Consider the following 12,314-nt stretch of genomic DNA (forward strand, 5'->3'; position numbering starts at 1 on the left):
AGCAGTGTAAAATTAAAACACGAAATTGTTTTTGATTCATTGTTCTGAAAATAACAAAAGTTGCGTCACTTGTAGCACAATAACTTACAACTAATTAAAAGAATATCAAGAAATTTTAACAGCTGTCTTTTGAAGGTTCGTATTAACTGAAAACAGTTGAAAGCAATAAAACTAGCGATATCTATGTGTTAGGCCCAGGACGTTTCAACCCATGTGTTATGTCGATTTGTGTTAATTGTAATTTTCATATTTTTTGCAGTGTAGTTGAACCTGGTTTTAATTGAAAGGTCTACAGAATTCAAAAATTTTCCGAATTCAATCTCTGGTTCCAGCAATACCGGTAGATGAATGTTCGTATTATATGATCACATAGCAGGTTTCAAGTTCATTTTAGTCCGCATTCTGAAAGGGGTCTGACTAAAATTGATTTATTATTCAGCAAACATTTTGTAGACAATGCACAGGGGTTCAAACGCGCAATTTCACGCTCTTAATTGATAACTCATAGAAACGTGATTTTCGAGGTACAGTATTTTCAGCAAAGTTGCTCAGAATGATAGACGCCATCTTTTGGCAAATTTTGTTTATGTGATTAATCCCCCTAAAAGTGAGATAAAAATATTGTTTTTGCTCAGGACCAACATAAGGGCTAAGTTACTTCGACAAAGTTATGCAGAAAGTTATTTCAAACAAATTTGCTGAAGGTACTATTCGTGTAACTTGAGTGTAATTGTATTTTCTGAAAAGGGTATCTTAAAACAAGTTTTTGTAAGAAAACATACATATTTTCAATTTATATGAGTTTTTCATGTTCTACAAAGTTTTTTATCATTAAAAACTACACAACTTGCTGCTATCATTTCAGTTTAATGCAATAGAGTCATTTTTCATGATTTTTTTTAAACAAAATTCCAACTTGTCTATGATCAAAAGGCGCAGAAAGGTGCAGATGAGACTACTTACATATTAAACTACTTCAAAATAGCTTTCATACCGTGGTTGAATTACTCGTCTGCCGGCGAGATATGTTCTTTTCAAATATCCTTGTCCTTGGCATTTGCAATGATAAAGTTCACTTCATGTCAGATCAGATTTCAGTATATTTTCATTACTATGGTATTTGCCACAAAATATGATTTTTTTGCACATTGAACTCTATAAATTGAATAGCTTAGTAACTGTTTTGTCACGATGTCACTGTTTCGTGGGATCACGATTCGTAAGTGATCTGGATTACTCATGTGTATAATACTCCCGACATCTGTATGTAAGAAACTTATTAATCATTATGATCAGTACAATTTAGCAAGCGTTTATCGATCTCCACTTCAATGTGATGAATAGAGGATATTTATCCGCGAAGCTTTACATAACGTAAATCGACATGATCATTGCCTTTTTTCAAAGTCGGGGCTTCTTATCTCACTTTCAGAAAACGTCTGTAATGATTACTAAAATTGTCGATGTCCATAAAATTAATTTATTGTGAGAGTTACCGTGGTAACAAATATATACTGAAATCTGCTCTGATATAGGTACAATGAATCTTATCATTGCAAATGTCAAGGACAAGGATATTTGAAAAGAACATATCTCGCCTGCAGACGATCGCAGACGAGTAATTCAACCACGGCATGAAAGCTATTTTGAAGTAGTTTAATATGTAAGTAGTCTCGTCTGCACCTTTCTGCGCCTTTTGATCAGAGACAAGTTGGAATTTTGTAAAAAAACATAAAAATTAACTCTATTTCATTGAACTGAAATGATAGCAGCATAGTATGTTCAAGAAAGTTGTGTAGTTTTTGATGATAAAAAAGGTTGTAGAACATGAAAAACTCATATAAATTGAAAATATGTATGTTTTCTTACAAAAACTTGTTTTAAGATACCCTTTTCAGAAAATATATTATATCATGAATTACACTCAAGTTACGGGAATAGTACCTTCAGCAAATTTGTTTGAAATAACTTTCTGCATAACTTTGTCGAAGTAACTTAGCCCCTATGTTGGCCCTGAGCAAAAATAATATATTTTATCTCACTTTTAGGGGGATTAATCACATAAACAAAATTTTCCAAAAAATGGCGTCTATCATTCTGAGCAACTTTGCTGAAAAAACTGTACCTCAAAAATCATGTTTCTATGAGTTATCAATTAAGAGCGTGAAATTGCGCTTTTGAACCACTGTGCAATGGTACCATCTAATCTGTAAAGCTTTCTATTATAAATAAACTCTGGTCAGCCGCGATCTACCATCTTTAGTAATGAGGTAGAAAATTAAACTAAAAATACGAGTTATGAGGGTATAGGGTGTCAAATTGTCTACTGAAAATAAATAATACAGGACATATACCATTGCAAGCTGCATTAGACTTCTACAACAAAATTTCCAATTCCATAGAGCACAGCTCTGTGCCTCGATGATAATGCCGTAATTTTTCCAAGATATGAAAGTGCCAGATAAAATTGCGTCCCAGGTGCGGTGAGAAATAATTATGAAAAATAAAACCGGGAAATTCCTTGCACGAGAAGGAGCAATCGCGCTTCGAGACAGCCGCATAAGACATCTTGAATGCACGTCACCGCTTTTCCCTGGTTAATAGCACAAAAAGAACAGCGTAGGTTCAAGAACAGGATAGATTCCTCGCGAGGGAAATATTATTGTAAGATATAAATAATGTAAAAAAGTCTTCGTGAGTAAACGAAAGAATCATTTTAATCATTTCACCGGTAGAAAAACACAAAGCTGCATTCAGAAACGGGTCCGTTCAAAGAAGGGTGCTAAATAGAGAGGGCCTTGTGAAGTATGAAAGGTAGCATTCTTAAGTAGAGACTATTGATAAACGAATACCGGTGAGCATTGAAAAGAAGCGGGAAAACCCTTCGGTGCGCCACCTGGGATCGATTCCCAGCCCCACATATAGGATCAGAAAGTTTTCAGGCCCGAAAAAGCGAATTTTATGTTAAAAACTACCCGGGTAGGTGTAAATAACAAACAAAGGTCAAAATAATAACAAATTTTACCATCATATCTTGGCTTGATGTTTCTGTGTTGTCAGAGCGATACTTGATATTTTCGTGATATTTCATCAAGGGATCAAGACATTGTATAATATCTGTTCAACATCAAAATTAGTTATAATATCTTATTTCGTTATTGTTGAGCTATTTCAATTTCATTAAGTAAATTGATCCAGTAGTTTTATCTTCAAATAAAATACCATTGAATAAACTGCATCAGAATCAGATAAGAGAAATACTCAAGATATTACTCTATTCTAAATGCTAGATTATAAAATAATTACCAAATTCATCTTCTATAAATATTTTGTTCTTGGTTTGATATTACAATGACAGAATTTTTCATTTTGTTGCTATTTTCTTATGCAAGCTTTGATATGATTTTTGATATTTTAACTCTTATTTCAAACTAAATAATGTTAATTTCTACCATTGAGATGTTTGATTTTAATGACAGAATTTGGTATTGGTTTGCAAATCACTTCTACCCGGGTACAATCGAATCGAAAATCGATTTTTTTGAGTTTCCATTGTATAACAAGTTCTTCAAATTTGATTATTTTCGAGAGCAGTTGGAATATATAATCCTTTATGCGTCGATATTTATAAGAAAGGTTGAACTTTGATCTTTAGAACACGTTACCCTATAATTCCGCAACCAGAAGTCGGATTCGGAATATATCCAATGGTACGGAGCTTCTGAATCTGGAAATCGAAAACCGGTATAGGCAAAATAAATTTCATTGCCTATCTATCAAAAGGATATTTCGAGCCAATTCGGAATCTATCAAAAGGATATTTTGAGCTAATTCGAGCCAGTTTAGATTTCATCCATTTTCAGTTATTTGTACGAAATCTAGTAAACATTCGTCTAACAATCTTGGAGAAATCGATATGAGTTTCAGGTGGCTCAGGGACTGAAAATCGAGAATAGTAATAGTCAAAATGAGTTTGTGTGACCATCCAATAACAAATCCTGTAAGCTAGATTTACTGATTGGTTCCAAAAAATGTACTTTTCAATATAGTGTAAGCTATAAAACTCCTTAGAAATCAATATTTTTTCCATTTATCACCATCTAGTTACGAAGTTATCGAAGATCAGTCTCTGGGATCAAAAGATCTGTTATTTGAATCGAACTTTTAAAAATCGGCCATTTTATCATTTAATCATTGATAAAATTAAGTGATAGTATTAGCAACATACCCAAAAACACACTCAGCCATTTTGCGCTTTTGACGAATATATTTGAATGGTATATGAAACTCGAACCTTCGGGTCTTGGTTCAAAAGTCTATTTTCACAGTGATTGCATACCCTTTCTAAAAAAAGGCATCAAAATCGGGCTCTGAGCTGTTTGAATTTTTAGGCTTTAGAGGGTGATTTTTTAAGAGCACAAGATTTGATTTTCAAAAAACACAACAAATTTGAGAAAATGGATGAAATCTTTATTGGAATTGATAGAACGATAAATATATATTATATTGTTTGAAGATGATTTCATGAAAATGTTGGCTGCTACTCCGCTTTAGATGACCCATGTGCAATTTTACACACTCTCTTCAACATATCGGCCGGTTTTCACGTAAAACACCACCGGCAGTGACTTTTTCGGGATGTGGCAATTTTGTTTGTTAACGTATCCATTCAACCAGAAATGAGCTTCGTTGCTGAACACAATTTTTCGCCCATTCATGATAAAATTATAGACCAAACGACGATTCATGATAAAATCATAGACCAAGGTGAACAAGTTGGACAATGACACAAGACACGATTCATGCATGATCTGTCAAAAACAGTGTTACCAAAAAGATATCTGCAGAAAATCACCCTTAATTGGATGACTAGACAAACAAATTTCGGTTACAAAAGTTCACAGTTCCTGGTTCCGAAAGTATCGAAAATTGTAGTTCAAAACTGGAACTCATTCAGTTTTCTTAGAGGTAGCTGAATCGATTTTCACAAACATATATTCGAAGGAAGGTTAGTCCCATAGGTTACTATTGAATTTCATTTGGATTAGACTTACGGTTTCAGAATAACAGGGTGATGATTGTTTAAAATGTTGAATTGCCATTTGAAGCGACGATGCAAAAAACGTTAAAATACTTCTAAATTGATCTGAAAACTGTTCCAATTTTAGGTCTTGTAGGTTGATGCCCAAACATCATAGATCTTATTCAAATGTCAGAGATTTCAAAGTATTCAGAAGAGTTCCATTTCAATATATAAGAATATGCATAATATGAGAAAAGCATCATTTCATAACTAGGTGGACTAAATCAGGCTTTCACTTCACAAGTAAATAATTGAAAGACCTCGTATTAATATTTAGCAAGAATTTTCATAATAGATAATTTTTATCATTTTGGTTAATTTTAAGAAATCGTATTTTTATGTGCAGAATTGTTCCGTTTTCAGCTATATTAGAATATATTCATCATACAATTCTTACTTTCTTCAAATGTCAAAAGAATCACAAATTGATTGAAACAGAAAACCAAGCTGCCGCTTGGAAAAAAAATTCATCAATACTTACGAAGCAAGCTCTTGAATACCCAGGGAATGAAGCACAGTCGGTAAGCTTGGCAGTGAATGACAGGATGTCAGCTCTTTCTGTCTTGGGTAATATAACGTAAGGACGAGACAGATTTCCTCTCTGGTCGTCATACCACCTGCGACGGAAAAGATAGATATTGTTGAATGAAAAAAAAAATCGTTGATCCAGCTGCGAACAGCCGGAGATGAGTTTTGTCGCTTTTCAAGGTGGCAGTGAAAGTAAAATGTCTCACCCAATGTGATGGATTTCCGTGAAGAGCTGTCATAGATACATTCGGCGATTAGATTGTCACCGGGAAGAACTTTGACAGGTGCTGGTAGTCGCCGGTAGTCCCGATAACTTGGGTCGATATTTGTGTCGTGCACAATCGGCTCGTGTTCTTCACTTCCCCTAATCTGAAACCGGGTGAGACAGAGAATTATTAAACTGCATTGTTCTTTAAATCTCGTTAACCCTACCTGACGAAGCTTCACCTGACGCCCGATCAGATGAGTGCGTGTCATCACGGCAAAAATATTAATGCCTTCCTTAGGGAAACCCTTTTGCGTGCAGGATCCGATGCAATGTCCTTCGGAAACTACCTTTTCCTGACCAGGAGGAATGATGTGACGCCAGTTTGGATCGAGTCCTACCGATAGAACACCAGCGTCGAAATTTCTTAAGCTTTGTGTGTAATACAGCTTGAGGCCGGAATTGTCAACCACCTGCTGCTCGTTGGCGGCATCACTCTCGGGTCCTACATCAGACTCACTTTCAGCTGCGTACTCCTCTTGATTCCTCTCATCTTGATCTGTGTTCTCGTTAGCAGTATCCTCATCATCAGCATCATCGTTATCGTCGTCATCGTCACCGTGAGTGTTCATAATTCGCTGTTGTTTGCTCAAATTCTTTTGATAAAACGAGGAAAAATCGTACGAATAGTCTGGATTGTTGTAGTGCGTTTCCAGCATATAATAGGTGGCCTGGTGGGAGTCCAGCGGATAACCAGTTTCCCGTGGGAAACTGAAGCCCTATGCAGAAAACGAAATGCGATTGAATTTATGATATTCTCGATCTGGTTACCCAGTAGTCTGTTAAAATGGGTCATGGCTAATGGAATAGATGAAAAATCGTTTCATGTTTTACGCTATTCCAGTGTACTGGTACGAACAATTCGATATCACAGCGGAAGCAATTTGGTTTCGAATATGATCATCCTGGTTTGCAGTTAAGTCACGAAGTTATTTTGAGTAGCGACAATCAAATTAGACTCTTCAGTCGGAAATAATTCAATACCCCATTGTGGACGTTTGTTTCCATTCTTTTCAATCAATTGGTGATTTATTTGTATCTCTCGCATGGCTGCGATCAATTCATTATGAAGACAAAGCTACTTTTAGGAATCGTGCACTATGCATTAAGAATTTGATTAAAAAAGTTCTTTGTAATTTTAGGTTGATTCAATGGTCGGATCAGTTCAAATACATTAAGGTTCTGGCTATTTCCTGTGAAATATTATAGTAGTACATCGTTTTTTTAAAAAAAAACTCATTTTATTCGACTATGTTGAACAATTCTTTGAAATTTTACTCTCAACACTATTATGCCCAAATCAAAATAGTAACAGACACAGGCACCAGTATATCGGGTTTCAGTGATTTCAGTGATTTAGTTCTCATGATAAGAGTAATACACATAGCCCTAGATTTACGTGCTTCATATATGTATTTATGTATTCATATATGCACGTACTTGTGCATATATGTGTATATCTGTATACATAAATAGATTGGTATAGTAAATGTGTTTATGTATATGTATAAACACATACAAATATATGTACATAGTTGTGCATATATGAATACATATATACATATAAGAAGTATGTAAATCGAGGTTTGGGTGTATATATGTTCGGAGTAATTCAATGTTACTCAAATATCTTGGTTTAAAGGCTAGATTGAAAGATAAGTTGATGACTTCATAAACCAATTCCTGCATGTTTGAGTTTCGGTTCAGATGGACCCTTTTGTGTTAGTTAAGTAGATGTAATAGACAACAGTTTTGATGTTCTGAATCGAGATTTTGAGACAACATATGAACACTTCGGTATGCTTCTATAAGCCGTTGTGTATAGCTGAAAAATGTCGAATATCCAAAAAAATGCAAAAATATTGCTCAACAATATCAAGTCCATTTTTCAACCGCCCGAAAACAACGCTCGTTAACAAACAGAGGTAAATCATCAAAAACAGCATCCCCGCGTCTCCGCTGCAGTGAACACTCCAGCGAATCATCGGTACTGCACCTCGCTTTACAAATTAAATTTGTTCAAACACATTTTTTAATTAAAAACAATTTCATGGTTCCAACCCAAAGTCAACGGACTAACGTCGCTGGTATGCGGACAGAAAAGCTGGAAGCAAAAAAATAATCCTGGCCAAATTGTGAGCTATTCTTGTGGTTGCGGTGTGATAAGTTAGCGTTACCTAGTTTTAGCAGTAAGTATCGACAAATACCACATGCGCGCTGTATAGTGGCACACAATTTTCTTCAAGTGCACCACTTTCCTGTTCGACACTTTTTCCGCTTTGCAGTGGAGCATAACTTTTTACAAAATAGAATATTTCAGTCAACGTACCCTTACGGTCACCGTTTCGTTTTCCCCTGAATTTGAACCAATGATAGGGAGCAACATTTTGACGCCAATGAAAGCTCGGCTGCGTACGGAGATGAATGGGAGAATTTCACGCTCCGGTAACGAAACCACCCACGCTTGAAGCGCCAGTTTCTTTAATGTTTTGCTAGACAGATGTTGTACTCCGGTTTCCGGAAACGCTGCTAGCAGGAGAAATAAAAATGTTGTTTCATGGAACGAGAAAATTACCTTTTTCACAAAATGGTACTTAATTAGCAAATTGGGAACCGGAGACGTTGAAAAAGGCGACGAAGAAAAATACGCTTATGTGCGATTCTTGACACCTGTTTCAAGCAATACTAAAATACAATCAAAATGGAACTTACATCCGATCCACGTGCCCAGTTGGCAACGACGGTGTTACAGTGCATTGGCTGCATGCGGAAACACGGCTGGCCTCGTTCACGGGATAGCATTTCCAGTTCTTTTGACAGCCCTTGGCACTCGTACAGGATCATGTGGTTCAGATAGAGAACACTGGTTGATGAATCAAAAACGGGTTCGTACTGAAATTGGAAAGAACGATGGAAAAATAAAAATTTCGTTAGCTTTTCACAATAAGCAATGTGACCTCGCAGTGGTTGTTAGATGATTTTGGAGTAATCAAGCTGTTCGTATGAGTTCAATGGAAATAAACAATCGGTTAATTACTGGTTCCGTCAGTGGAAAGACTTGAAAAGTCAGTTTTCATCATTCGGTAAAGTTTTCGCTTTAACAGCGTTTCAGTATATCCGTCGATCTATATTTCGAAACCCTAAAGTTTGTTATTTAGTTATTTATTATTGTTATGTCCATCGGATATAAAAATTTAAATGAACGAGGATGGGAAAAATCCCATTTATTACGAGAATAAAAATAATCCCAAATTAACATAAATATGACGAATAACATCAAAACAAAGATATTTAAACAGATAGTCAAAGTACAACAGATCTTTGCAGATCTTCTATCGACTTTCCATTTCAAATAAATGGAAGGGAATTGATTTACAAATACAGAGGAAAAAACTTTCACGAAGCCCGAATGGGGATGATTTTGCTGCTGTCGATTCACCCCATGCAATCACCGGCATCGATAGTGTTGAAAGCGTCCTCAACATACGATCACCTTTGCATATAAAAACACACATACATAAAAGTTCTCTTGACTTCGGTCTTTTCGAATTTTAAATTTAGCTTTCCCGTGTTCGTTGGTCTATTGGAAATCTGACATGTAGTCACATCTTCATTTATGCAAATTAGGCGACATCAACATAGAGGACGACATCGAGAACGATGTTGATGATGATGATGATGATGACTACATGAGAAAATACTGGTGCTCGTAGATGAACAGATAGCTATTGACGATTCCAATAAACTACTCCAAGCCTTATCTCTTTTACCTGTTTTTCGTTTCCTAAATCGTTTCTTCATTTTAAATCAAAGTCCCTGTTGGTTCTCAAAGGATGATAGACACTCGGAAGTACAGTGCGGGACGATAAATCTTCTACCCCTGAGGTAACAGTAGATATTTATCAGAGCTTATTCAAGATCCGTCCTTAGCTATTTTTGGGGCAAAATTGTTTCAAGAATCTCTATATGTGCTCCCAGGAAAGAAAAAAATAACCATCACGATGTGTATAATCCGAATGAACCCAACAAAATTTAATCGACTTCGAGACTCGATTTAACAAGACTCACTCTCTTCACAATCAAACCACAACACCGTAAATACGGAAAAAAATACCAAGAGAACTCATACTGTGGAGTGGGGCAGAAGGTATTGAAGAAATTTTCTAATTAAATTGAACGAAACTAGAAATGTTTACCATTCACAGAGCCACATTTGAAACGGAACATGCAGATGTGTGCAAACTTCCGCCGATGTGCCGTCGGCATTTTTGCGAACAGATTCTTACCATACGAACGAAACATTGCTTTACATTGCGTTGCACGGTAATATATCGTTTGTGATATACTGCACATGGAAGAGTAGAGACCAGCTTACAAGACCTGTTGGACAGTAGGGATTGGATGCGACAGGGTAACATCAAACATTTGGTAAGGACGTAAAGTTTGCTGAATATGTGTTAAGCTATCTACATCGCCTTTCTACTTCGAGAGAAGAATATTTGGCAAAAGGATTGTATTCGACTAGTTTATTTCAGTTTTGCTATGAATGAGTGGAAACATAAATTGAAGAAGCCAAATGAATGAGAAACTCACAGAATAGATGCAATTCGAGATTATGAGATCCGTGCATACGCGTTTACCATTTCCACTACTCTGAGCTGTGGTAGACACATTTCTACAATAGCACCGAGTTGGTAAGCGTACATGGAGTAATGATCTAAATCCTAGCACGCCTTATGACCGGAACTTTATATCCAGACATCTTCACTATTCTTTTTTTTTTCTTTCTTCTAGGTTGGTGTCATCTCACTTGAGATGACGCCGATTTCATAGCACTGCAACTTAGGCTATATTGCCAATTAATTTTCGTATATAGTCGAATGGACTTTCTTTTCACTGGACTACAAGTGAAAACCACGCTGCGTGACAACGTGGAGTCGCCAAAGTAAGGATGAGAATCCTTTCCTACACGAGAAATACTAAAAATTTTACCACGCTAACATTATACAACGTGTTCACTCGTTGGTGGTTTCACCGGAAGTGTCTTCTCTGTTCATCAGACAACAAACACTAGTCTTCTCGATCTATACCTATTTTCCGCTCAACCACTGAGCAGGAGAGTTTATTTATAATTGCTTGTTATCTTCTCTACTGTGCCAGTCACTGTCTGGCTATCGTCTGGCTATTATGTTGCTCTTACGTTAAAACGGCTAACGCTAAAGCTCTAGTTTTTCTAAACGCCACTTTCTATTGAATGATTTTTTTTATAAGTGATTTCCGTCATTTGACTTGTTAGGTTTTTATTAATGGCATCGTATGTAGAATCAAGCTATCTGTAAAATGCATAGTTGTCTCTGTGTGGATTGATCGATTTTATCTAGATCCGAGTTCCGGTCCAGAATAACAGTGTGATGTCACGTCACTGTGGACAAACACTATCTTCTACTTTCAAATTTCATATATATATATATATATATATATATATATATATATATATATATATATATATATATATATATATATATATATATATATATATATATATATATATATATATATATATATATATATATATATACCGCAGCTTTGTTAGATTTTATTGATTTGTTGATTCTTTTCGGTGATAATTAGGAAAATATTCATTTTTTAACGATTTATTAAAACTTTAGTTAGTTTGACGTAAAGCCACCATAGCTAAGTTCAGTTTTTTGCAATGACTGAGAGGAAACATATATTTGAGAAGCTAAATGAATGAAAAACTAACAGAAAAGATGAATTATTGGAAAAAGATACGCGAAGAGACAGAACTCAAAGCCGGGTTCTTATGCATTCCGTGCATACGGGCTACCATTTCGCCACTCTAAATCTTGTTTTAGTCACTCTAAAACGCCAGTCAGACATAGTAGAACGTACATCGAACATGGTCTACATCCTGGCCGTCACCCGACCGATACCTTACGTCCAAACGTCTTCTCTGTCCATCAAACACTAGTCTTCTCGCTTTATACCTCTTTCTCGCGTTCCAAGCATTGAGTAGGAGAGTGTATTTATAATCGCTTGTCACCTTCTTTAATGGTGCCAGTCGCTGGAAACCAGAAATACCGTCGGCAATGATGGAGTGAGTGATAGAATAAATGAGCAGAGTGAATTTTTTGTTAAATGTGAGTTGATTGGATGGTTTTGTGATTGTTAATGAAATGTTTATTTGTGATGTATTCAAAGATATTTGTAAATTGTATGTAAATATTGACGATGAATATATATTGTAGGCGTCCGACGATGGCTGAAAAACAGTAAGCCGAAACGTTATGCTGTACAAAAAGTAAAAACCTGTTTTAATCCACCTAGTGGTGTAATGATGCCTTTCTCATATCAATCATACTATCATATATAATACTGTGGTATTCTTCAAAATAATTTTTTTCGATTCTTAAAAGA

General features: G+C 35.7%; 1 protein-coding gene across 6 annotated transcripts in view; it reads right to left on the minus strand.

The window, feature by feature from the left end:
* Positions 1–12,314, minus strand: part of LOC131439035 (MOXD1 homolog 2-like) — a 234,757-nt gene that overhangs the window by 43,522 nt on the left and 178,921 nt on the right. For all 6 annotated transcript variants that reach the window (XM_058609537.1, XM_058609536.1, XM_058609535.1 and 3 more), the window contains 4 exons: positions 8,589–8,768; positions 6,044–6,595; positions 5,818–5,980; positions 5,565–5,700 (listed from right to left, as the gene is read on the minus strand). In XM_058609537.1, the coding sequence (XP_058465520.1) occupies positions 5,565–5,700; positions 5,818–5,980; positions 6,044–6,595; positions 8,589–8,768 (1,031 nt within the window). The remainder of the gene's footprint in view (positions 1–5,564; positions 5,701–5,817; positions 5,981–6,043; positions 6,596–8,588; positions 8,769–12,314) is intronic.

Source organism: Malaya genurostris, chromosome 3 (genome assembly GCF_030247185.1).
Source record: "Malaya genurostris strain Urasoe2022 chromosome 3, Malgen_1.1, whole genome shotgun sequence".
Lineage (NCBI taxonomy): Eukaryota > Metazoa > Arthropoda > Insecta > Diptera > Culicidae > Malaya > Malaya genurostris.